The sequence below is a fragment of the Hippoglossus stenolepis genome, chromosome 20 (genome assembly GCF_022539355.2).
Source record: "Hippoglossus stenolepis isolate QCI-W04-F060 chromosome 20, HSTE1.2, whole genome shotgun sequence".
Taxonomy (NCBI): domain Eukaryota; kingdom Metazoa; phylum Chordata; class Actinopteri; order Pleuronectiformes; family Pleuronectidae; genus Hippoglossus; species Hippoglossus stenolepis.
Genome location: NC_061502.1, coordinates 11,217,521 through 11,245,211, shown reverse-complemented (window position 1 = coordinate 11,245,211; position 27,691 = coordinate 11,217,521). Strand labels below are relative to the sequence as shown.

Genomic DNA, 27,691 nt, shown 5'->3' with positions numbered 1-27,691 from the left:
TTGTACCAAATGAAAGGGGGGACTCAGAGTTTAAGGATTTGACGATCTTTAAAACTAAACGACAATAATATTCACGACACATTCACAACGTTGCATTAGACTTTTAAATCTTCATCTGTAAAGTAAATGGCGTACATCATGCCAGTACTCCCTTAGTTTCATTACCCGGGGAACCCTGTCGCTCCCCCGGCTGTTGGACGGGATGGCTCGGCTCAGAGGATCGTTGCAGTGGGCCATCACATTCAGGGAATCACAGGAGGACGTGACGCCGCGGCTCCATCTGCTGCTCTCTCCCCCCTCCCGGTCCGCTCACTGCTTCCTGGCTCTCAGTCTGTCTCTCCTCGGGCTCTTTCTCCAGCTCATGAAGGAGGAAGAGAAAAACAAGCACGAAGAGAATCCACAACAAGTGCAGCCGCCCCCCCCTTCTCATGTGCGGAAAGGTTTCTCCAGGCAGCGGCTCTGCGACGGTGTGTGTTTGTGTGTGAGTGTGTGTGTGAGGGGTTTTGCAGGAGGCAGCAACTGCAGCTTTTCCACTCAACTTCCGCTAATGACCTGAATTAACCGAGAGCTTTTGCACCGAACGTGTTTTTGAACTTGTCACCAGCTACTTCGAACTGTGTCTGAACGGCCGGTTCGAAGGTGTTACTACTTCACACTTTGCAACATGGCTGCTGCCGCCGCCGCCGCCGCTGCGGGAACAACCGTGCGAAGAAAAGTTTAACACCGACGTTGGGAGAAGTTGGACGCGAGCTGCTGCATGAGTTGTCGCCCGGAGAAGGAAGCGGTCTCTCCCGGAGCCTGACACCGCCGTCCCGTCCCCCCCGGAGGAGCCGAGTGAGAGCCGCCTCCTCCCGTGTCGTCCCCCCGCCGACAGACAGACAGTCACTGCAGTGGACTTTGTGGTGAAACTGGTTCCTCTTCTTCTTCTCCTTCTCCTTCTTCTTCTCCATCGTTGAGCTGCTGGGACTCTCCCCAGGAGCTAAAAGACAACATGCATTTTTCCATACCTGAAACAGAGGTTCGTTCGGGAGAAAATGGATCGACATATGTGGTGAGCATGTTTTTATTTTTATTTCATTTTCAATTTAACTTCATTTCGGTGCAGCGCCAGTGTCTGTGTTTACTCTTTTGAAACATCTAACAGAGCATGTGCGACATTGAACGCAACGTGAGCACAGGGATCTGTTTACATCTGGTTGTGTAAATCTATTTATGCACCAAAACAAATTAATGCAATACAGAAATATCTATACTCTCTAAATGCTGTTATATATAATGTGGTTCATGAGGACAGAACAATCTAGTTAAGTCAATAAACTTGATTTAGGGAGTTAAAACATGAGGAAGTTGAATAACATTGTAGATATGATCCTGGGGTACATGTCTGAAGTGTGTCCTCAAACTGACATTCCATTAAAATTTTTATGACATTCATTTCTGTCAAACATTGTAGATGTTAGTCCTTTCTGTGGTATATACATGTATATGTCGGAAGTTTGCACAGAACTGACATGTCATCAACATTTTTACACGACATTGAATTTTGTCTAGCATAGATGTTGGTAATGTGCTATAAACATGTATATATGTCAGAAGTTGGCACAGAACTGACATGTCATTGACTGTGAGTGTGGCCCAGTCTCTGAAGCCTCACCTTGGGCCCAACAGAGTCCCCTTTGTTGTTAAGGTTTGAGTCAACATTGCAGGTTTGCCTTCCTGATATTGCAATCCTACCAAAATACAGCCAACTCTGCCAAACGGTGCACACCCACAACCGAACTACTGTGTGTGTGTGTGGTGTGTGTGTGTGTGTGTGTGTGTGTGTGTGTGTGTGTGTGTGTGTGTGTGTGTGTGTGTGTGTGTGTGTGTGTGTGTGTGTGTGTGTGTGTGTGTGTAGTCTATAGTCTTTCCTTCTTTTCTCCTACTCATTGTGTTTTAAAATCTTTTTTCACACCTTTTCTAAAACACTTTGAATTGCAATTACATTGTGTCATCGATGCGTTGCCTTGACACGGTGGCTGACATTCACTGTGGTGTCGACAGGATATGATTCATTGGGGTTGGTCAAGGACAGCCAGAGTGGAGCATCGTAGGCATAAACTGTTTTATGCTTTGGTGGATGTTTCTCTCATAAAACATGAACATCAGTCGCAGACACAGTCAGGAAACATTGTGCTGATGTGGGGCAAAAGCTTATCATGATTTAGACAACAGCTAGACAAAAACAATGGCGTAAAAACAACCTATGAACGCGACCTATCCATGAACACAAATCCTGAGGTTGGCTTGATGAAGGCTCCAGTTCAGGTCCATTTCTTTTCCCTGTGGTGCTAATGGGGGATCCTAATAAAGAATGAAAGAAAAGAGTTAAACTTGTGAATCAGATCTTACACTACAGCAACAGAAAAACAAACTTAGAATATTAGCTTTGTTGGTTTTGTTAATAAAGTTTTTGTAGTCAAATGCTTTAGAGAAGAACAAAGTTATACCCTCACATTCATCAAATGCAATCAACATGCAAACAACATCTGCTACATCTGGTTTCCATGTGAAATCACACTGGCTTTTCTCAATGTCACACACTTTGCGAATGAGATTTTTGCATCTTGACTCCATGTGCTCAGAAAAAAGTACCTTTGCAATAAAGTTGTTTTAAGGTTGGAATATGTCTTCAGGGTCACTGCTGCACAAACATGTTCAGAAATCGACGTTTAGATTATTTCCCTGGAGAAGTGCTGGACATTTTTATGGGCAGGAATTTAGACAGAAATATTCAGTCTGTTAACAGTTATCAGCAGATTATCAGTTATTTCCTCTCTTGTTCTGCAAAGACATTTTCTTGCTGCTGGACGTTAATACCAGTGTCTGAACTGAGGATTTCAGGCATCACCTCTGTACAGTTTCTACCTGGCTGAGCAGTGAGCACATTCGTCTTCTTCTTCCTGTACTGCAGTGGCAACTGTAAATAGGTGGCTTCTCACCTCTCAGCTGGCAGTCCTGTGACTGTCGTTGTGACCTTCCTGTTACCAGTCCACAGGAAGGGACTTTGCTTGATTATAATGCTGAGAGATGTGTTGTGTACCTTGGAACCAGTAGGCCTCAGAATCTGCAGAGTTAGCACAGGGCTTTGTGGAATAACAAGGACTGCAGATTTTAAATATGGAGCTACTTCTGCATGTGCAAGCAGGATTAATCCTTCTTTTTAAATGTGCCCTTACTTCCTGTTGCCAACTCCAGTCTCCGCTATGGTTCTAACGGTATTTACTGTATGTTTTTGTGGGTGTGTAAAAGAGAGATAGACTTTGGAGGGATTGTAAGTGATGGTCACTCGTTTACTTTGTGTAGGAGCATGTCAGGACTTGTATATGAACAAGTTATACAAACTGTAGAAGTCGTGCTCAACAGCATGTCTTTATGAACCTACAACTGGAAGTGAGAAATGTCTAAACATATTTAGTTATGTCTAGGAATAAACCTAGAGACTCTTAGTATTCGTCAGACCTGTTGTCACCCAGTTGGTTCTACATCAAATTGAAATGTACATTCTGGAAAATGTCCTGCTTCGTTCTTCACACGTGAAAGATAAACGCTTGAAAGTGTACAGAGAATTGGATCTGGAAGGTTTTCCGGACTTCAGGTCTGAAGATGGCCTTCACAGATCATAGATTATGTACAAAAGAACGTCATGTGCCCTGAGATGAACTGTTAGCAATTCACAAAAAAAATCCTTCAAACAGAAGACAGGAGAACAAAAGACTTTCTGCATACTCATTCTTGCTTCCTGCCTGGATACTGCCTACATGCACACTTTCATTTCATTCATTGGCCTTCCTCCAAAAGTTGGATTTGTGCTTTTGCCGTCTTCCAATTGCTCCGTATTGTAGATCAGCAATGTTGTGTGCAACACTTGTGTGGCCAGGAATCATCTGAACATCTTTTGTTTTGACAGATGATTTACCATGTTGAGTAGAAATAATCATTGAAACAGAAGAGGAAGGAGATGAAAGCCCTGGCAGTTAGTGCCCTGACACCCAAACAGGAAATCTCCTCAACAAGGTTCCTCTTCCTCTCATCCCTGGCTATAGCTGCATGTAGCCAGGTGGACACTGATATCTCTGAGCGAAAAGTACTATTAAAGCAACACAATGTAAGAATTCCCCTGGTGTACACCTCACCCCACAGATGGGAGGCCTAATTTCCATTTTTGTCAGTGTCATATATACAAGTCGCACTTTCTCTTTTCACCCTCAACGATTCCTCTGACAATGGCCTCTTCGGTTTATTTGCTGGTTCTGCCTTGATGAAGTCTGGACGGGCAAAAACAGAGATGTTTGGAAACATTGACGCAATCATGGCATTTGCTTCCTGATTGGTTCTTATCAGTCACAACTCACCTACCAGCGGAAAAGACACAATGTTGTTACCACTTACTGTTAGTAAAGGCTTTTCCTTATAGCTGCCATCTCCACCTCTGGCTGTTGGTGTGATATATACACAACACCAGAGCTACTTATTGCAATACCAAATGTGGCAAGGGCAGAGATGCCATTCTCTTTATTATAAATTAGTTTACCACCAAAATGATTTTGAAGCCATTATTTTAAGGTAAAAAACTGCATTGTGTTGCTTTAACGACAAAATAGCCCAGTTGATACTTGATACTTGTCCAGCCCATTAATATAAACACAACTTTGGGTACTTGTGAAAAGCAAGGAGAAAAAAAAGCCTAATCATTTATCTTCATATGTTGTGTAATGATTTTTAGGAATTGATAGCAGCTGCTGTTTTTAATCACAACAAACCAGGAGCAGAGCTGAACCATCAGCTCTTGTCAGTAGAATCTGTGCTGGAAAACTTTCTGTGTCATGTTTTTGAACCATTTTCATTAAAAACATAAAGGCAGTTTTATTATTCCGAGTGGCAGGATTGACTGTGGGTTAAACAGACTTGTGGTACGTTGTGAAAAACACTGTGTTCTTTTACAGTTGAGTTGAGTTTTGTGAGCGAGCCTGTATCTGGGTAAACTCAAGTGTTGTTTTTTTTTTTGCTCCCCTCAGGGCATAAGAAAACTATCACTCTGTCATTCATGTCGTTTAGTGTCATCCCCAACACTTAATGAGACATCTGACATGACAAATAGATTTACTTTCTGAGATTGGATCTAAACGTGACTGCAAGCAGATATTTGTATTCCGAATTCCAAGTGGTCGTTTTCATGGAGGAGTATCCAGTGATAGCTGCTGTTAAAACAAACACAGCGTGTCTGAGAGAAAGAATCAAAGACTCCCCATGGGATTTTCTATTATTTGCTTTCTGTTGTTAGCTTCTGCATTAGAAAAGGGGGCAACAGTTTTGATCAGAAAATTTGCAGCAGTTTCTGTTTTCCAGGGTTTAATACAATTCATGAAATGGATGTAGATGGAGATTGTTTTGAAGTGTTAGGAGGGGAAATGAAACTTGGGCTCAAAGTACAGGATGACCCTTGCTGTTGCTTTGTTTTCTTTCACAATTGTGGTTTTACCTCTGCACTGGATTTTTACGGTGACACCCAATTGATGGCCTCCATGTTAGTCGAATGGACATGGATCAAACTAAAAAGTCAAAGTACACATCAAATATAATTTTAAAGATGGTTTCTGTCATTTTAGGTAGTTTTTATTACACCAATGCTTGTTCAAGTGTTATTTTGTCCTTAAGTTTGGTCATAATTCTAATAACATAATCTTCCGGTAAGGTTTAATTAGTTATTTGATGCTATAGAATACAGGTGAAGCATCATGATTGACAGCTGAGATTGACTTGCGTTTGGTAAAGCATGTGTGTGGGCGGGACCTCACTACCGCAGCTTTTTCTCTCAATCGCTGCAGCGCAGAAACCTAATGTGCAAGTTGGCAGCCTTCGTATCTGGGATATTCTGGCTTCATTTCCTGAATGGGATTAAGTGGAGACGCATCGCCAATCTTAATTTACAATGTGCCACCTAGGGATATGCATTTGAAGATATTACTCTCAACTTTGAAAAGTATTTTTAATTTAATGGGTCATGTAGTTGAGAAAAGATAATATTATTTAATATGTATCCATCTGCACTTTAAGCATCTTTCATTGAGATTTATTATTTGACATCATCATGTTTTAGATGGATAAATTCAGGCATTTAAATTTCGGTCTCTATAATTTGTCCCCCCTGTCTCACACAGGCCTACAACATCCATGTCAACGGGGTCCTGCACTGTCGGGTACGCTACAGCCAACTTCTTGGCCTCCACGAACAGGTAAGACTCAAGCACTGACAACATATACCCATCAGTTTCAGTTTGCTTTAGACTGAAAAGGGAGGGATGTCGAATGCATTGCACATTGAACACCGTTCAAATGCCACCACATCCGCTCAGCATGACCTTTCGCTCGTCTTTGTGTCATGCGGTCGATATGCCAGCATCACGTCACTTTGAATCACAACCCTGATGGCTTGAAGTCTTGTGCTGTTTGTTCAAACTATTGCATGTAACCGGGCAGTATTATTTTGGTGGAGGCTGGAGGGGGTGGGTGACATGGAAGGAATGTTCTTGGCCTTTCTATCTTTTCACCTGCTGGGAAAAAGTTCCTTTTTCCCAGCAGGAAATGTTGTTGAAATGTTGTTGGACAGCACTGAGTTGCCTGGATTTAAGTATTTTTTGCTCTCTGCCTCAGTGCTGCATCTCTTTGGTAAAGCTATTATTCGGCAATTAGTCAGTTAAGCATCAACTTTTTTTGTTGTACAGAGGTTGGAAATAAATCGTGAGTATTCGTGAGAGTGCTTAATATATCTTTGGCAAGAAATGGCTGACGTTGAAATGGTACGTGTATTGAAAATCAGTTATTCAGAAAATGTCCTGTGAAAATACGGCACAGAAATCAAAATCCTTGATTACCCAGTGTCCTGTTTTCACACATTAATAAGTAAGCAAGCAAGGACCAAACTTAACTATATCTCCATCCTAAAGTCTGTGTTATGCAGTCTGACAGTTGCCGTTGCCTGGCAACAGGGTGTGTTGCCACACTCGAATCTTTAAGCATCAACCCCAAAGGGCTTCCTGTGGCGTACGCATGACCCCAAAACATTCTGGTGATTGCGGTGCTCACACTCTCGAGTTGTGGCTGAGATAATTTGCATGTTGAAAGCCTCTCTCGGCTTCCCTCCTGTTAAGACTTGTAACAAGCTGTATGAGCTCAGACTTATTTTAAATGTAGGAGACTGTAACCTGCGCTCAGTGTCTGCTTGGTGAACTGATTTGTATGTGTAGCCAGTGCTGCCTCTGGCGTACTGAAAATACCAGAGGGCAGTATGTCGAGGTGAAAATCACCTCTCTTCCTTTAGTACCCACTGTGGCCTGCCTTCGTCAGACCATATGTGCAGGACCTGGGTGTTTTTATGAAGAGGAAAAAATTAGCTTTTGAATTCCTAATGATCAGTGTGATGTATGCACATAAAACATGTGTGATTGTGGGATTGTGAAGTCTTAGTTTAAGTCCTCTGCAGTTCAAAGCTTTTAGAAGATACAAAATGGGAAGAAATGAGTCAGGAATCTGGAAGACAAAGTAAACTTGGAATGACTAGACATTCAGGGCTCCAGATGTGTGTGCGTCTGTGTTATGCACGGAAACTCCACCAGCTAGTCGTTGAAACGGGGGCTTAAAATAAACCTGTGATTCATCTCAAAAAGCATGAATGTACCTCTTAGGGAAAAAAAAAAACCTTGAGTCTTTAATTCAGGAGACTGCCACTCTGTGCTGAAGTTAATGGGTTTAATCATATAAACCCACAGAGCGGCTTTCACAGACAAAACTTCATATTAAAAAGGAATGAATTTACCCACCTGACTCTACTCAGTTATTAAGTCAGAAGCAGAAAATGGAGATTGCATGTCCTTTAATGCTGTAACCTCTCTGTTTAACCCTAACAGATAAAGAAAGAATATGGCAGCAACGTGGTGCCTGCCTTCCCCCCAAAGAAAATCTTCACACTGACTCCTGCTGAGGTCGAACAGAGACGGGAACAGCTGGAGAAATACATGCAGGCTGGTGAGTGACTCATCCCGATATGACTGTTTTTCATGCCTCGTATTGCATTTCACTTAATTCCTGGCTGAATTTTAAATTCCGGCTCCAACGCGGTTTGTTTGTTTTTTGTCTGCGCTTAAATGAGATACTCCCCCTCTTTGTTTCGCTCTCCACATATCCTTGCAATTTCTTGGAAATGGTTGCTTCTCCACAACAATCACAAGTACGACTTGGCTCTGTGTCTGCGGGGAGTCTAGCCATTCACTGGTGTTTTTCATGCCACATAAAGGCATAAAAGTGTTTCACTAAAGAACTGATGATCTGAGCACAGAGTCGGCTGGGACACTGAGCCAAAGCCTCTAGACAGAGTTATGTTGACACACCAGGTAGAAAAAAAATCCCCACTCAGGTTTTCAAACCTGTTTTTAACAAGTTTTATGAGTTTGGATCCTCTAGTCTTCTTCCCCCAGGGATGCTTAACTTTCCTCTAACAGATGTCATAGAGACAAATGTATATTTTTTGTGGCATTTACAGCAGCGGTGAAGCATCGTTTTTTAGATTTATTTTAACTTTTTATATAAATATGCCCCATGACTGTTTTTAAAGGTTTCTTATCCAAGTCTTGTATCAACTCAAGAAGCCAGCTGCAGTTTCATATCCCAGTTGGGGAGGTTTTCAACATATTGTTGAGATTTTGTAAACAGGTCGAGGGTGAGCTTTCTGCATATACACACGAATAAGTGGAACTGGCAGCCACGCAGCGGGTTTGTTTTAATCCTCTCAAGCACTGGCAGTTACAGCAGAACAAGGAAGCGTTGTTCGAGTGCGTATTTGCTCATAGTCTGGGAGCATATGCACACAGGGTGTTCTTGGCCACAAGTTCATTCGGTTACATCATGACTTTTTACATAGTTATGGAAAATGAACGGCCACAAACACAATCTGCTGTGACGCAGATGGCTCGCAGAAACTTTTATATTTGGTCAAAGGGTTAGACTAATTTGTAGGAGGACAATAGAGAACAGGCGCACACACACACACACACACACACACACACACACACACACACACACACACACACACACACACACACACACACACACACACACACACACACAGTCAGATTGTGGTCATACAGGCCTTACATGCAGATAATTTAACACACGGCTCTGCAACTCAAACTTAGATTTGCCAAATCACTCCACTGTTTTGACACTGCTTTTTGAACGTAGGCCAGAAAAGTTACTGCAGTTTATTCCTGACCTCCCTTCATGAAAGCTTCTGCATGTCTAACTAAATTGCCTTGACAAATGTCTTGAAAGGGCCAAACCCATTTCACAGGAAACAAAACCAAACAGCATGATAAGTGGAAAATTTAGAGAAATTGGGAAATAGCTCCGACTAAGAAGGTTTTTGTTTACTTGCCCCACACACTGAAAAACTCTCAACTAATTGCTGAGATATCAAATCAAAACCAAGCTCTTTTTAACTTCCTCTGCTCCTGTTAACCTATTTTAATCCTTTATCTTATCTTTGTTCCCTAATTTCTCTCCTGTTTTTTTCCACAGTGCGTCAGGATCCGTTGCTTGGAGCCAGTGAGATGTTTAACAGCTTCTTAAGGAAAGCACAGCAGGTAGGAGAGAGTTTGTTTTTTTCCCTCCTCACCTGCACTCTGCAGTTTTCTGTCCGTCTTCCGGCTTGTGGGGCGGCAGGGCGTGCTCCTTCACCCAAAAGGCTGATGCAGTCACTTCTGCCCAGTTAGTAATTACTTTTGGCATTGTGGTGGAGTGAGGTAGCTGTACAGAACAGCACATAACCTCATTTAGGATTGTCTCATCTCTGCGTCTAAGTTTTGCGACCTGTCAGATTGGTGTTTTATTTGCATACATAGATCTGTGAAAAGATTCTGTCAGACATGAAGCTTTGGCCAGATATCGTGATGCAGTTGCTTGGTGTGTGTGGGTGCTGGATCCGCGTGAACCATTATATCATAAAAAAAAAGTGTGCCACCTCATGATTCATCCCCTCTGCAGCACTTAAAAAATGCAAGCACATTCTCAGCTGCAGAGGACGGAGCTGTTGTAGCGCAACCTCGCCTGTGAGCGAGTCGATGACTTATCCAGACCAGGTAGCCGACGTTGGTTCGTCATCATTCAGGCGACCTGCGTTGCCAGGAGGGCTGTAAATCCAATAACCTTCACGGACACATTCATTTGTCTGCAGCCACGTCGCACCCATTCAGCTTCTCCTTCTCCGTACCTCCTCTTTCATTAAGCTGCGTGTTTGTCGCCCTCTCTTTCCCCCCCCCCCGCAGCGCCCCTTACAGTATATACACTGTGAGGACAGCAGGTGCAGCATTGGAGATGAGTTACCACCCAGCGTTGTCATTTCATCTGCACCTTTAGTGGCAGGGATGTACTTGGAGACTCAGGGAAGATAAAGGGATTATGTACCAGAGGTGGTGAGAAACTGCCTCGGGAAACGAGAAACTGGCGTTATCCTGTTAAAGATTTTTTTATTATCACTTCAGACACTACTATTTAGTATTTTAAAATATTCATAGGTTTTTACAGGTTCAGTTCATTTTCCTTATTTGTTATTCATTGATTTTGTGGGTTTTCGTTCAATCTTGTTCCCTGTTCAGTTGAGGCGTGAACGCAATCACAAACACAGAGGTAATAATTAACACAGCTCCCTATAATTCCTGTTTGAGCTGACAGCAGTAAACTTAATGGATGGGACTTCCAAAGCTGCATTAATTAGTATATTAATCAGCTGATTGCCAGGAAATTAATTCACAACAAGTTGTAATACAAATTGATTATTAAATTCTCTGTTTGCAGCTTCTAAAATGTGAATATTTGCCGGTTTTCTGAATATCTGTTGGTTTAGACTGTTAGCCAGTGGGAACAAGACATCACCTTGGGCTTTCTGGGAAAGTAGAATACCACCTTTTTGACATCAAAGATTATAAGATGGACAGGTTGTTGAATATATAATGTCTAACTGCAGATGGCTAAACTTTAAAAGTAAGGTTCTGAAACACCTTTTTATAGTATTTTTTGAAATCCTCTTCACTTCCCGATAGTCATAAATAAATAAAGTCAGAAGTGTCTGTGGCCCTCGCAGGACCAAGGCGCCAAGTGTTTGTTTTTATGTCTCCTCCATCTGACTCAAATCTTGAAGTACTTTACTTGTGTTGCTAAAATAGAATTGACCTTTCCAGGCCACATTTCTTGTTTTACACTTGATACCACAGATTCCAGTCCTGACCCTAGAAATGATGCAGCTGCATTCATTTTCTTTTTAGCTGCAAAAGTTAAAGAAATACTTAAAGAAAAGTGTAACTAGTCAATTGAACCTCGTATGGTTTGTTTTTTATCTCCACTGGACAGCTTCTCACTGACAAGCCCGTATTTTTCTGCCCTGTGACTTGTGTGTGGACTTAGTTGTTGGGTGACTGGAATGAAAACATGTATCTTACCAATCAAGCTGAGGGAAGCTGTTATATTTTGTCTCCTTCCCACAGGAGACGCAGCAGATTCCCACAGAAGATGTTGCTCTGGACATCTGCCTCTCCAACGGTCAGAAGGTCACTGTCAACATTCTGACCTCAGATCAGACGGAGGATGTCCTGGATGTAAGTGTTGGAGTGTTTTCTGTTAAAGAGCACGTGAAGCCACCATTTTCACCCAGTTTACAACTTTGTAAATGACTAAAAAACATGATTAAGGTATGAATATGCTGATATTAAAAGTGGATGCACAACTTAATATGAGTAATATTGAGTATAAGTACATATAGTAAATAATCCTCATTATTAGATGTAAATTGTATGATTTGATTCTAATAAATCTGCAAAAAGTCCATAAGATAAACCATCATCTGAGGCCTTACAGGGGTTTTTCTGTGTTATCAGTTCTTACAGGTATTGTGTCTGTTTAACTAGAAGCATTTGATCTCGGCTGTTTATAACGTTGTTGACACACACAGTGAAGTTCCCTCAGGCTACCAATATCCCAGTAAACTCCTCTGTAAGCTCGGTAGACAATATCAAATCACTAGAAGCCACATTCGTTTATATAGACTGTCTTCACCAAGGCACTCCTTAAAGGACTCTATAAAGTCGGAGCGACTGCAGTCTATCTAATAAAAAACTCAACAAGATGATAATATAGAAACAAAATAACGCAAATTGAAAGGAAACAAAACAAATCAAGATGCTGAACAAGGTCTGATGGGCATTTGTAACACACAACAAAAAGCTAAATCATTTGCAAGGCAACTTGAATCACCCAGCACAAAATTAGGAATTCTAAAGTGTTGATAGAGTAAATATTAAAAGCAATGAGACACCTTTATGGTATTAATTGATATATGTGCTTTTTATATAGTGACCAAGACAGAGTATATCAAACTTCACCTTTGCTCTTCGTTGACCACAAACATTCAACATAACCCATAACCAAACACACTCTCCAATTCCTTATCCCAGTAAACATGCTGATGTTTCATCATCATGTCCTTGGCTGTAAATCAAGATTGTTGGAGGACCGTTAAAGTGCTCTAATGAAAATGTAACCACACGTAACCTCTGCTCACCACAGAGGGCATGCTGTGTGTCTGCACATGTGTGTGTGTGTGTGTGTCTTGTTTATTTCAGTGACTCACTGCACTCAGATTTGAAGCAGTTGTGTCAAAGAATGAAAAAAAAAATCAAAAATAGATTTCCTTATTTTTTTTCTACTGTGGTAGTTAGAGAATAATCTTTCCCTGCATGTAAGAATGTAAAACTGTTAAAGGAGACCTATGCTCAGATTAAGGTTCATGATTTGGGTTGTTACATGGAAATATTTGAATGTTCTATTGTTCGGAAACATTGCTTTCCTCATACTGTCCACTGCTGCAGCTCCTCTTTTCAGCCTCTGTCTGAAGCGTTTGGTTTTGGTAGGAAATATCGGCCTCCGCTCTAGAATTAACTGGCTTTGTTAGGGGGTTTCAGGAGTGTTTTTTGAGGAGGATGTTGGACTTTTTAACTTTGCAGAACCTTAAATTCACAAAAAACTTGGAAAGACACAATATGTCTCCTTTAAATGATACCAAAATGTCATGATCGCTTTTAAAGTGGCAATTAATGTTTGAGTTGTCATACTTGATAAATCCTAACAATGCAGGAAATTAGAAGGTAATGCAGATTCAACTTGTTTAAACTAAAAGAGTCAATCTATACAAAGAGAGAACCTTAGCTTCTCTCTTCTAAAGAGAGAAGCTAAGGTTCTCTCTTCTAGAAGCTAAGGTTTGTCCAAATATTGGCTAGAGTTGCTGGTAGGTGTTTTTCACTCATTCACTCTCACTCTCTCTCTATCTCTCTCTCTGATCTTTCTGCAGGCTGTTGCGACAAAGCTCGACCTTCCGGACGACCTTATTGGTTATTTCAGTCTCTTCCTCATTCGTGAGGGTGTGGATGGAGGTTTAACATGTGAGTTTCAACATCAAACCTGATATATTATAATCAGAGGAGTAGAAAGAATGAAAAATGTGGTCTTATGTGTAACATTTCACTGTCTCTTTTACTATTAGTAGGTATTCTCCCTTTTTATATTCTGAAAGTTTACCTAAGTTGCTAGCAAATATCTTAATTATTTTTTTTCATTAGATCAATCCATAAAGTGGATCCATAATTCATGACTGCAGATATTTAAAATCCACCTTTAAAGGAGTTAAAGAGCTTCAGGTGATGTTGTTTATTGAAGCAGATTAAATGTGCAGTGCACTCTGCTCTTTGATTAAATAATGTAAATGTAAACTACTTTATCAGGTCAGTCAAGGATTGTTCTCAGAAGACACAGTCCTGAGAGGACAAATTACTTTCACAAACAAGGAAGGAGACGAAAATAGGATTTGGGATTAAAAGCTAAAACTTTTGTTAAGCTTCACTTAAGAATAACTTTGTGGTAAACCAAGGAGAATTATGTGCTGCAATGTCATGCTCCTGATTTGAGTTTTCTTTGGCTCTAAATCTTGTTGTCGACACTAGAGCAGCTCACTTCATGTGTCTCGCTGTGTGGAGATAAACTCACGTTTAATTAACAAAGATCTCCATTAAAAAGCTGCATCTCTGGCTAGAAAACACCATTCACTCATTAGGTGTTTGGAAGCTGAGTGAGAGCCAGGATCTATGTGTTAGTTGACTGACTTCAGCTTTCACACCAGGTTGAGTGCAGTGAGTTCAGATTGAGAAGGTACGTTGTTATGTTTGTCACGCACCAGCTTCAAAATGACTTTGGTTAATAATGGAATTTTTCCAGTGTAAAAAAAAGAGTTAGGATTTTATTTTTTCCACTGTTAGAGGCCTGACACCTAGAAGAGGCATCATGATATATTTTCTACTAAATAAAAACAAATGTACATCTCTCATATGTCTGTGAAAGGCTCATATTGGCCAATATTGGTCGGGCTGTAGTTTTTAGTTAATCCTGTAAATGTATGTACAGTACATGCCAATCATATTCATCCTAGTGAGTCTGTAACTGTTTTTGATTTTGAAGGAGCAAGAAAACCATATAAATATGTTGCAAAGATGTTGCTATGTCACTTAAACTGTGGTATTCAACCCTTTAGTTTTTCAGGGTGTATTATTTGATCATAGGCAGTTCTTCAAATGAACGAGCAGCTATTTAATTTACTCAACATTAGCTGTGGCTGGTGTCATATCACACACACTAAAGCTTCTCTGAGCAGAGGTTCAGACAATCAGGCACCAGCAATATTGTGTCTTTTTAGCTCTGTTACACACAAACACTACACACTGCATAAATCACAGTTTAGAAGTGCCGCTGATGGAGTTGGGATTACACCAATCAGACCTTAATCTGTTTTGTAATTGTTGTTAAACCACGAGATGTTAAGTTTCTATCCTGTCCAAGCATTATTTTCCATGATCCCTCACTCAATAATTCTTCCATATTTTGAATGTGCATTATACATTATAGTTTGTTAGTTTCCAGCTGCATGTGTTGTCACACGTCGTACCACAGGCAAAGCAACAGCTTCCCACATGCTTCAGTTCACGTTCTTCCATTCCATCACAGCCCTGTTGGGTCAAATTCCCCCCTCAGTCTCAAAGGCACCGTTCTCTCGTCTCCCACCTGCCAAACACCCAAACACCAGCCAGGCTCAAAATGCTGCCAGGTGAACTTGGAAGAATCTGCAAATATTGCAGGCATGTTGTATATTCCTGGCACGGTTTGAATCTGACAATCTGAGTGGTATGCAAGAGACGGGCCGTGTGTTAAACTATGACTCGTCTACTGGAATAAATGCGGCGCGGCAGGCTGCGGATCAAACACAACCGGGTGGTGGGAGTATTGACATAACAAGTTCGCTAGGAGAACTCAATTCCTCATTTAGGTGCAGCAAGTTTCCCAGAAGTCTTTGTCTAAATCAATATATGCTGTAAAATATGCAAAGACATGTCAAGAAGACTAGTGTGTGGTTTGAAATAGCAGCGTTGGTCTTGGTTTTTGTTTGCAGTTTCCCACTGGCAATTTAGTTTACCGAGAAATGTTTCACAACATTTTAAGCATTCAGTTTGTGTAATTTATTTTCCTGCAGAAGAAATGAAAAGTAACCAGCTGTTTCTGCTTCTAGTACACAGCATCTTGTATTTTCTAAATGACATCTCGTCATTTAGAAAAAAGTCATTTTACCAGAATAAAGAAAAATGTTTGTGGAAATGAGCAGCAAGGAGAACCCGTGCTTTCTGGGGTTCCACTTTTTCTGGATCCAAAATTTTGAACCAATATCGTATTTTCTTGGGAAACTACGATATCTCTTTGAAAAACCATGCAGATGTAACTGATAACATTACTGTTGACCACTACCAAAGTCCTGATAATTACGATAAAGTGATGCTGATGTGCTAAAATAGTCTTGACTTTATTCTGGACTTTATTCTCGTAATATTATGACTTATTTAATGACCATAATACTCAGTCATAATCTCTACCCATGAAGAAAACATGAATTTACTTCTATGAAGCTGATAACAAACCAAAGAGCTCTCCAGTCATTGGATATGTAGTGTTGTGCACATGTACTGAAAACCCAGCAGCAAAATGCACCTGAGATCTCCTCCACTCTCCTCAGGGAGCAGGCTGCAATGAAACAGCTGCAGATTATGGAGGCAAACACATGCACGCACGCACACACCCGTGCACACCCACACACTAAAGTTTTAGCCTGTTGGGACCCGTCCAGATGGAGTCCTTCCTTCCCTGGTTGTTTGCTGTTGGCATCATTATCCAAATGTCCTTGGGACTTAAGCTGCACTTGTTCCTGACTCTCTCTCTCTCTCTCTCTTGCTCTCTCTCTTTGTGTGTGTCCCTCTCAGTTGTGCGGAAGCTGCAGGAGTTTGAGCTGCCTTATGTATCCATCACCAGCTTGCGGAGCTCCGAATTTCACATACTCCTACGGAAAAGGTACCCACCACCTGCCCCGCAACATGACTTTGAATTTCACCGTGTGCTTTCCCAAAGTGCTCTCCTCCACAATCTACCGTATAATTATAGCAGTGATTCAATTGCGTAATCGTGTGTTATTTATCTAATCCTGTAATGAAGCTGGGTCAGAGATGTCTGTTTTCAGTAAACACTACATACAGTACATAAACTACTCCTCTTGTGCTTGGTGTTATTTAATTCAGTCAGGCACTCGGCTTTCTCGTCTCATTCTGGGTGTATTCGTTTCATTCCTTATCTGCAGCGAAGCACTTGTTTTTAATGTTTCAGAGCAGCATTTTGCCTAAGTATAGGCTTCCTATCCAGCGTCAACCATCTTCTACAAATTGGCAGTTAATTTGGAAGAGAGTCCTGAGTCATTTGTTTCGTTAAGGACAGTAGTTATCATGACCAGACAGATGGTGCATCGGACAGTCAGGGATTAGTAAGGGGCCTTATTATAATATGATGCTAAATAGTGTTCAGTGTTTGAAGCATTTTAAGCTGATATGGATGTGGCCATATTATGAATGAAGGACGTCCCTGTGAAAACTGGGCACCCAGAGTTCAATCAGGCCAGTTATGTTATATCAGACGACTTGAAGTAGAGACATTTGAGACATAAACAACCTAAAAGCTTCCTATAAATGTGAATCACCACCTCTCTGACAACAACAATTAGAAAACATCACAGACTTCACATTCCTTGACCAATGTCTATAGTGACTCATTCAGGTTGATGATTTATTCGCGGTTGGTTAACAGTAGAGGGAGGTGGTTGGTCCCTCCACTAAAACACTGTTCAGAGCTATATCAGTTGTTTTAATAAAAACGTGAAGTGTAAAAACATGTTGAAGGGGTTAAGGGCTGTTTGTGCAGGGAAATGAGCTTCTACCATCGTGATATGAAAAAAACTTTTGGGTTGAGATCAAATTTATTTTGATGGGCCATCCAAACAAATGCTGTGCATGGAAAACACTGATGCAACTTCTCCCTCCAGATGGAATTTAGCGACTGCTCCCTTCTCGTCACCCTGCCCCCTGCTGACTGACGTACACAGGATGTTTACTTTCTTTTTGCCTCAAGGAAAAGTCTTAGTCCTCCTGACCTAGTTTTCACTGTGGAGCGGTGAGGGAAGAATGAATGTAGAACTAACAAGTGGAGGTGGAGGAGGAAAAAACAGACCCCTAGTGTATGAGCTCCTGGGACGCTTGGGCTGAAAGTGCAGGGTAAAAATGGAGGAAATGTCCCGGGCTTGATGTTGATTTAATGTTTTTACTGGACAGACGTTTCCACTTATATGTTTCTAATGCAGAAGTGTGGCTAATCGACATTTTAAATCTGTATATGCACAGAATAGACTGTAGCATGGGCTCTCAGTCCACTTTGACTTGCTGCTAAAGCTGCAACAAAAACACACACAGAAACACACCACTCTTATTCCCTCCCTTCCCTCCTGCTTTCAATCTCACTCTGTCCTCCATTCCCTCGTTCCCTGCTTTGAATTTCTGATGTGGCCTGGCAGCATGCTTCATGTCACAGCGTCTGCGTCTGCCAACAACACCCCTGGGTCAGGCAATTACAGCATGTTCAATTTTACACGTGTACTGTAAGTGTTAGAATTCATGAATGAGAGTGGATTAAAGAATTCAGTGCTGTGTTTACTCGGACGGTAATAATCCCAACGTGAGGTATGAAGCCAGTTTCCAGATCACTCAGAAGTGACGCATCTTTAATTATATCTAATTACAAATGGGATATTTCCCTAGTTTAACATATGGTCTCAATCATGATCTCTCTCCTTAAACCTTTAGATAGAAAATCATCTTTTTCTTATTACGCTCGGCTCCTCAGTCTGCCCTCCAGCCCCCACACATCAGCAAACTGCACCATCATCAGCAACTGTGCTTCAGCCTCTCTACAACGAGACGTAACCCTTGGGATGAATACTTGCCCTGTTACATAACTGATTCTGAGCTTAGGAATTTAGTCTGCTAGTCTCTCATTCTATAGATATGACCGAGAGTCAGATCAGGTTCATGTCTGACATTATTACCTCTGCTAAACCCCTGTCCCCTGAATGTTTGTTTGTGTGGTTGTAATCAAGATTACACAAAAAACAACTGAACACAGTTCAACGGAAATTGGTGGACGGATGTGGGATGGGTCACGGAAGAATCCATTAAATTTTTGTGCGGATCCGGACCAGGGGCAGATCCAGGAATTCTTAAACCAACGTTATCCCAGGGAATAATTCATGAGTCTTGATGAAAAGATGGCCGATATCTATGAGTGTGAAATGTGGTGCAGCTTGATTGAATTGAAGGGGACTGTTGGGCCTTGGCGGAGCTATGAGCTCTACTCTAGTTGTGTTGGAGTTGATTGAACATTTGAGCCTTTATTGTGTCTGTCCAAAGGAAATAATACTAGTATGATGGTTATTTTTAGTTTTACAGTTAAACTGAAGGATTAAATATTCCTTTGTGGGTTGATATTCACTTTCTGAGATAAGTTGTTTACACAGGACAGCGATGCAATGTAGATGAAGATGATAAACTTGGTGGCAGATAGTCATTCCCCTCGCACTCCACACACACGGGACATGGGGTGGGATGTCTTTCTCAAGCTCGGGTCCTCTACCAGAGGCCTGGGCGTTTTAGCGGGCTGCGCAGTATTTGAGCTGTTCCTAGGACTGTGCTTTTCTGGACAGAGGCTTCAGATGTTGTACCTGGGATCAAGTTAGATGCAAATATTTATATATAGTGAGAGACGATGCCTTTTCTTTCTACAGCTATTGGGACATGGCGTACGATGGTGATGTGATGGACAACAGAGTCGGCCTGAATTTGTTATACGCCCAGGTAAGATTTCAATACTTAGGCAAACCAAACATTTGTTTGTTTTCATTTATGCCTCAATACCTTTTTTTAAATTAAAATGTTCATTAAGTGTGACGCCAAATGCTTTAGTCCATCCCGGGGGCCCCTCTGTTATCTGATGGTGGCGTCAACACCTTGAGTCCTGAGCCCCCTGTGGCCCTGAGCGCTGCCACAGCCGGGATCTGTTGTATTAAACATTTTTGGAGTTTGATTAAAATCTGTAACTGCTGAGTGTTGCCTCAGTTTAGCAGAGGGGGCGTTTTAGAATCGAGGGGAAATAAAGCGTGTGCGTTTGTGCGTGTTTCTGTGTAATTATTTGCCGGCCTGCGCCGTTTACATGAAACGCCAAGGGTGTGATTACTCCCACATGTACCCAAGGAACAACAAAAACCTGTTTTGTTCATCTGTGCGAAACAGAAAACTTCCCTTCTTGTTTTTGCTTCACCAGACAGTGTCTGACATTGAGCGAGGCTGGATACTCGTCAACAAAGACCAGCACAGGCAGCTCAAATCACTGCAGGAGAAAGGATCCAAGAAAGAGGTAAGAAAGGGCCTCTGCTCGGTTACTCTGCCCCCACAGCATCTAAGTTGATTTCAGCTGATGCTCAGAAATCGTCTTTGTCCGAGAATAAATCCGTCGACCACAGAGAAAACCGCCTCTGGTGCATTTTGTTATGCAATTAGCCCAGTTTTTCTCATGATATGAATTTTTAATCACATCAATCCAGTGGAGATTTCAAACTTTATTCTCCAGGGATTAGACAGAGGGAGCATTTTCATTTAAAATGGTTTTGTTGCGCTTTCTTTCTAGTTCATCCATCTAGGTCAGACGCTCAAATATTATGGCTACATCAAGTTTGACCCGTGCGTTACCGACTTCCCCGAGAAGGGCTGCCAAGTCATCGTCAGCGCCGGCAACAACGAGCTCAACTTCCACGTCAAGCTGCCCAACGAGCAGATGAAGGAGGGAAGCTTCAAGGTCACGCGCATGAGGTGTTGGCGAGTCACGTCTTCTGTAAGTGTGTGTGTGTGTGTGTGTGTGTGTGTGTGTGTGCGTGTGCGTGTGCATTTGTGTACAAACAGTTGTTTCGTCTAGGGACATTTAGCAGTGATTTATTTATTTTCCGCCTACATATCAAGCAACAATGGCAAGACAGTTGTTTCAGGCGCATTTGTTTATGTCATCTTTATATAAACTCGATGATGAGGATGACTGCATTCACCTTCAGGAATCTTTTTTATTTATTTTTTTATCTCTGAAGCTCCGAAAACAATCAGACTGGAATCCCTCCCCTTTATTATGAGACAGTGACTTGGCAGAGCACTGATGCACCAGATTTGGCTGGAGCCCGTCTCAAAGTAACAGGGGTTCATGTGCTTCCAAATCTGCCTGTTTACAAACCTCCTCTCACCACTGCACCACAAACAAATGTCTTTAGCCCTGCCAAGCATTCGTTTTACTCCCACTGCTTACTAAAAGTGCTGATCCCCACACCATCCATTTCCATCAGTCCAATTACCCAAACACGCAGCCCACACAGGGATAGCGCTTTATTGATCCTGCAGCGTTCTGTGTTTGTACTGATGATTGTCCTTTGGCGAGGGGGACCTGCTGGCATGCAGTCAGAGGAAGCACCTACGCAGCGGACTTCTGTTTCTTCACAGGAAGAAATTAAGAAAATAGAAACAAGCCCTAACTATAAGCTTTATCAAAAATCAATGTTTTAAGTATAACCTTGAATGTAGAGATGGTGTCAGCCTCTAGGACCCAGAGTGGGAGCTGGTTCCACAGGAGAGGAGCCTGGTAGCTGAAGGTTCCACGTCCCATTCCACTCTTACAGACTCTAGGAATCACAAGTGAGGCTGTATCGAGGGAGCGAAGTGATCTATTTGGACAATACAGTGTCATGAGCTGTTTGATACATGAAGGGGCTTGATTGTTAAGGGCTTTGCATGTAAGAAGCAGGATCTTGAATTCTATTCAGATTTTCCCTTATCTGCCCAAATGATCCTTTAAGGGGTTTACAGACCTAATCGTATCGTTCCAAAGTGTGTGGTTCATTGCCTGGTGTTTGCATTCTTTCAGTTAAAATATAAAAACTTGGTTAAATCAGTCGTTCAGTAATTTTTCTCCCATGTTTTTAAAGTTTGACAAACCTCTCTGCACCAAGCTTTATCCTGACACCCAGTAACTGACAGGTTGTCAGGATCCATCAGACAGTGATGGATCCTGACTCATCTGACGTTCAGTTCACAGTGATCCATCAATGCAGCATGTTGCAAATTGACGGAGCCTTTGTGTAAGAAAAAGACTGACAAAAAACAAGACTGATGGGTCATTTCATTTAAAAAGTTTTAATACAAAGAGTAATGGGGGTTTGGGGTAAGTAGGTATTTAGGAGCCTGGGAGGATCTAATAAAGTTTAATGAATGAAGATTAAGATTCAGTTGCATTTTGGGAAATGTAGTAGCCAGTGGTTTGGGAGCTTGACCCATAAATAGAGAATAAAAAAATGAGTTAAATAAGTTTCAAATACGCATTATAAGTAGTTTTATTCATTGAAACTATAGAGGACAAATCCCCTCTCTTTTGAATAAGATAGAAAAATATCTGTAATTGCCTCAGAAAGAAATAAGCATCAATTCAAACCACCATGCACCACATAGTTTATTAAATGTGCATTTCTTTCTGCTTCCACCCAGTTAGTCATTTTTGTAAAGACACTTCCTCTAAAAGCCGAAACAATTTACTCTCACTTGGGTGAATAGCTTTAAAAGCATTACATGCTGCTCTACCCACATCATTTCCGCCACCATTTGAAATGGGAACATTTGACTTAAATGGCGATGGGGTAAACCGCTCGCTTTTTGTGTTGCATATAAGCGTCTGAGCAGTAGTTCAGCATTTGTGATGCTCTAAAAGTAAATTTGCTCTGGAGACGGAACGACACATGCAAAAATTAACACGCTCGTTGGCCCGTCTGATTACACAGCGAGGGCGCTGTCCAGCAGGGTGATTAATCCTTCAGCTTATTCTCAGAGGTCATTTTAATGAGCCCTTTCCTCTGCAACCAAACTATTTAAAACATTTGATTTGGTCCAGCACTGCAACCCCCCCATAACTCAACCTCAAATTGCAAACGGAAGAGCACTTATAAACTGTGTGTGTGTGTGTGTGTGTGTGTGTGTGTGTGTGTGTGTGTGCGCACCAGAGCTTTGTTTCTATCTATTCTCCTTTATGTTATCTCTGTGGGAGCGGTTTCAATGGGAGGTGCAGCTTCTTTCCAGCCCAGAGGATCCGGTTTCAGAGAAGAGCGCAGGCTTCATAAATGAGGAATGAGCGACAGGGCTCGTCTCCAGGGAGCCGTGCGTGTCGCTTAGCTTCACAGATTTTTCTGAAGCCATTTGAAATTCTGTATTCGTACGTCGCTTTCTTACTTCGTACCCGTGTTAATCTTTTAGCATAAGATGCGGCCGGGCTGTCATTTGTGATGCAGCGGCTCTGGAAAGGCAGCTTGAGAAAATGGAGAAGAAATGTAGGATAGGAAATGAGATTTAGCTGCTAACATGCACATAACCCTGCAGTCATGGAGGAGAAGAGCAAGATTATCCTCAATTTAAGATTGTAAATTGGTGAAGAAATACGGAAGTACATTTCTTTTTCCTTCTTAAAACAGAAGAAGGCTCATTTTAAAAAGTCCACAATGGGATAGAAATAACGATAAGTTGTTTTATATAACAATAATGATGTCGCCTGCCAAACACCAAATCTAAATGTTTTTTCCGACATTGCAGCAAGTCCCAATCGCCAACGGTACAACCAATCCCTGCAGCTCGGCCAAATGCGAGGTGAAGCTGGAGCTGGCCTTTGAGTATCTGATGAGCAAGGACCGCCTCCAGTGGGTCACCATCACCAGTCAGCAGGTACGAGGGCACTGAGGGGGAGGGGGCAGCAATGTGGAGGCAACAAGGATAGAATTTGAATAAGATTGTGTTTATTACCGACACAGCATTTTGTTCCTGCTGTTCAAACGACTTCAGTTTGTATTTTATTCACCCTGTTGTTTCTCTGTGATTCCAGGCGATCATGATGAGTATCTGCCTCCAGTCTATGGTGGATGAATTAATGGTGAAGAAGTCAGGTGGCAGCATTAAAAAGGTTTGTGTTGATAATGTTTCATAACGACTTCTTTATAAACACATCAAATTTAATGTCTTGCTCTGCAGGGGAAATTGCCTTTAAATGGTAAATGGCCTGTTTATACAGCGCCCTATATACACCACTCAAAATGCTTTACAGTACAGGTTTCATTCACACATATATATTCAGCACTTTGCTATCACACATTATTCATACACTGCACAGCCTTCGGGGGCAATTTGGGGTTCAATATCTTGCCCAAGGACACTTTAAAATGAGGGGGATCAAACTACTGACCTTCTGGTAAGTGGACAACCCTCTCTCTCCCCCCTCAGCCACAGCTGCCTTTAAAATAGTTAAATTTCTCCTTAAAACACCATCTTACAGCATCTTTTTTTCCCCCGATTGTGTATTTAAGAAGTCAATAGATTTCTGTGCATGTAAATATAAAGCACAGCCTCACAAATACGTGCATTTTTGACGTCTTCCTCCGCTGTCGCCCTCCAGATGCTGAGGAAACGACACAACGGCTCCATCCACCGAACAGACAGTCAGCAAGCTGTGAAATCTCCCCCCCTGCTGGTGAGAAACTGGAGAGCAGGCCATAACTTTTAGTTTTTGCCTCCTGTAGATCTCAGACTCAGACTTTATTATGTTTTCTGCAGGAGTCCCCCGACCAGAACCGTGAACAAACCGTCAAACTCTCTGTGAGTAGACTGTTTGTTGGATTTCATTTTGTTGTGATGTGTTGTGCTTCTGAAAGATAAATAAATAATAAATGTAGCAGAATGAAGCTGCTGCAACCTGAAAAAATATTCTCATAAATCAATGTCATCCCCGCGCTAATTGTAGTATCGTTTTTCCCCTTAGACCAAGCTGAGCTCGGTGTCCCTCCGAGGGATCAGCGCCTCCAACTCGGCAAACGACATCAGCGGCAACGATTTCCACGGCAACTACGCTTTTGAGGGAATCGGGGACGACGACCTGTAACCCCGACCTCCTCAGATTCTCCCTCTTCCCCTCTTCATTCCACTGTCAACAACTGGGATGACAAAGATTATGAGCTGAGCTGAGCCGAGCCGAGCGAACCCCACACACACACACACGTGTCCGATTCTGCAAGATTGTAGCTTCTTCCTGGAGAAATCGCTGCCTTAAGCTCTCATGTAATCGTCAACAGTGTCCTTTCTTTTTTATACTTTTAAAAGCTCATTTTTAATTTGCATTCAGGTAAAAATCATCCGAATCAGTTGAAGCGTCGACTGTTTTTTTATTTAACTCGTGGCAACACACAATAAATAGCATGTAAGGCTACAGGTACTCAAACAGAAATCGTTTCTGTATGCTACTGCTTCTGTTTCAGTCACACGGATCACTGTTTCATCAACAGTACGTGTGAAGTTCTTCAATGCAGTTAGATTCTCGAGGTACCGCGCAAAACTAATATAGTCTGAATTCCATGAAGAAAACCTGCTACATCCTGGATTCTTCCCCCAGCGGCTGCATGTTCCTGTCTAACCAGAGAGCCAAATGTTTAGTTAGACCTGGCACTAGTGATAAAAGAGCAGAGCCCGATGTGCTGAAATTGATCTCATAACTGCAGATTACTCAGAGCAACTGCTTGTATATGGATGGAATGGTTGGCTTGGCTATATACCAAAATGTCATATTTTTATACTGTCAGTGATCCTCATGCTCTTCACGTGCCAAGTCTGTAAATATCTTAAAGGAGACATACGATGCTTTTTCAGTTTCTCTTTCCTCTAGTGTGTTTGTATAGCTTGGTTGTGTGTGTAAAAAGTTAAAAAGGTCAAAGTCCACATTCAAGGGAGCTCCTCTGCTCCAGAGCCGACACGGCTCCTGAAGCTCCTGAAGCGTAGGACACATGTAGGCGTCTGAGGTTTCATTGGAAGTCACGCATATTTGTTTTGAATGAAGGGATGTCGAGCGTTGCCGAGCTGCATTGTAGTTCCGTTGCCAAGCGCTGCGTATGGCAAAAGTTGAGCAGAGCTGGTTTTCATGCGGCAAAAGGGGCACCATCCAGTCCAATTGTTTTTAAACCAGCACTCAAGAGCTGGTGCTAGCAAATCGAATCACGCTGATGCAAAAGAGTTGGCAGCCGGATAATCTGGTTCTGGATTTAATGTCCAGCGTACTTCTCTTTAGCATGTTGTGTGTTTATGACTATGTTGTGTGTCCCAAGCATGAAGCTGTAATCGGGCCGGCAAAGACATCATGTGAGTTTAGTTAAACACTTGGTGTCTGACCAACACTTCCGCCCACATTCCACTCTTAGCGGCTGGTAACAAAGCCAAGTAAAGAGAGAGCACTGGGTCAGCTGGCCAATCGGAATTGACCCGGTGTTATCAGGAGGGGGGGAGGGGCCTTAAAAACACGGGAGCTAAACCCAAGTTTTTCAGACAGAGGCTGAAAAGAGGAGCTGCTGCAATGGACAGTTTGAGGAAAGAGTTTTCTGAACATTTCAAGTAATAACCCAAATTTTCAAATTCTGAATCTGAGCAGAATATGTCTCCTTTAACAAGATACCGGTGGTATTTTCATTTTACGTCGGAGGCACAGTCTCTCATACTGCCTTCGGAAGTCGTCTGATGCCTTAACTTTTCCTTTTTTTTTTATGATTTTTGCCTCGTGGATTACCTTGTCATCCCAATGCGACGCTGGCTCAAACCTTAAATAAGCGTCAGCCGGTGTGTCCTAGAATCTTGCAGAACTTGATAGATGGTTGATTTGGCCGAGCTGCTTGCACTTGCTGAACCCATCGTTTTTGCACAGTATTACAGGTGGAGATGAATGTTCGAGTGGAAGCTTGAGCGCGACTTAAAACATTTTGTGGAGTTTTGTTTTCCAAGGGGGCTCAGTAAATCCATCTGTGATTCTTATTTTTGTTTTGTTTTTAACCAATTTAAAGGTTTCTCATTAATGCCAAATTATAGTTTACTAAAGCATTTTGCACAGAATATAAACAAAAAAATTATGACAATGTCACTTTTTATATTATGTACATGCAATTAAGTATTCTGAACATTTACTAATATCTTTATCATCTTAGCTTATTGTAATCGAATAGATCAAATGTAATCTAAGCTGTATAGAACAAAAAGTTTAAGTGGACTAACATTTATCGTTGTTTACATAATGTTTAGGGGACTTTTTTTTTTTTTTTAGTTCAAATGGAAAGTGTTTACAAATTTTGCATCTGATTTTCTTTGTCTTGTTCTTGTTGGGCGAGTACCAGTGGAGCATTGTTAGGGGCTTCAGTTCATTTGGAATCTGTACGTACATTGTGCCAATCATCTCAGAGGATTCACGCTCACGTGATCACAATTGCTGGAGTGAGGGAACGTTCATGGAGGGCGGGCGACCAACACATCCCGCCGTCATTCCATATTTTTTTTATAGCAGTTGTTTAAAAAAAAAAAGCTGCGTCTCGGCCTTTGTTGAAGCCTCTAAATGTAAACCGACGCCCAACCTGTCAGCAGCTTTACCGGTAGCCACAACTGTAAAGAAAATGTTCTCGAGAAAAATGTCTTGTTCTCTCATTGCTGTGCTTCTTCTTCTGTCTTCAGTTGTATTTTTATCTAGAGGGACGTGGACACCAGCCGTCTTTTATTTTCTCACTTCCTGTCGTCACCAAGTACATGGAAGCCGCAAGGTCCCGGGTGTTTTTAATGTGTAGGTGCCAAATTACACGTGGAGTGCATTAATGACCAGCGTCACTATTAAACTCAATGTCCAACTTTCATGAAAACTCTATTGACTTGATTCATTCCACTGTTCATCTTTTTGATTTGAGTGGTAAGGTCGGGGACAAGTCTGTCCTGTCTGTTTGTCATGATGCTAAAATAAATTCTGAAATGAGACGCCCTTGTGTTGCTCTGTTGTCGGCTAATGGTTCGTTTGAGTCATTTCTTCATCACTGCTCTGCTTAACTCCCACGTTTTGTTTACTGCAGCAGCAGAAGCAGCAGTGTTGGTCGGCTGCCATGTAATATGTCAAGAATCTGACTCAGAGCTGCTGCTGCTGCCGCCACACGTCTCACATTCTGACATGTTACAGTGGGAGAAACACGTGGAACTCATTTTAATGAAGGTTCTTTTTCTGTTGAGCT

General features: G+C 41.8%; 1 protein-coding gene across 1 annotated transcript; it reads left to right on the top strand.

Moving 5' to 3' along the window:
• The first annotated feature begins 236 nt into the window (after positions 1-236).
• On the top strand, positions 237-27,443 carry snx17 (sorting nexin 17). Its single transcript, XM_035143358.2, has 15 exons — positions 237-1,051; positions 6,201-6,275; positions 7,947-8,064; positions 9,613-9,677; positions 11,574-11,684; positions 13,433-13,523; positions 16,437-16,524; positions 19,334-19,403; positions 19,870-19,962; positions 20,233-20,436; positions 23,217-23,345; positions 23,503-23,580; positions 24,070-24,144; positions 24,228-24,269; positions 24,433-27,443. Exons 1-15 carry the CDS (start codon positions 992-994, stop codon positions 24,550-24,552), a joined length of 1,419 nt encoding a protein of 472 aa, XP_034999249.1. The 5' UTR covers positions 237-991; the 3' UTR covers positions 24,553-27,443.
• The last annotated feature ends 248 nt before the right edge of the window (positions 27,444-27,691 follow it).

Coding starts and splice junctions, on each gene's coding strand:
- snx17 (XM_035143358.2), top strand. CDS start 992: ATGCATTTTTCCATACCTGAAACAGAGGTTCGTTCGGGAGAAAATGGA. Junction 1,052..6,200: donor AAAATGGATCGACATATGTG/GTGAGCATGTTT, acceptor TGTCTCACACAG/GCCTACAACATCCATGTCAA. Junction 23,581..24,069: donor CAGGTGGCAGCATTAAAAAG/GTTTGTGTTGAT, acceptor GTCGCCCTCCAG/ATGCTGAGGAAACGACACAA.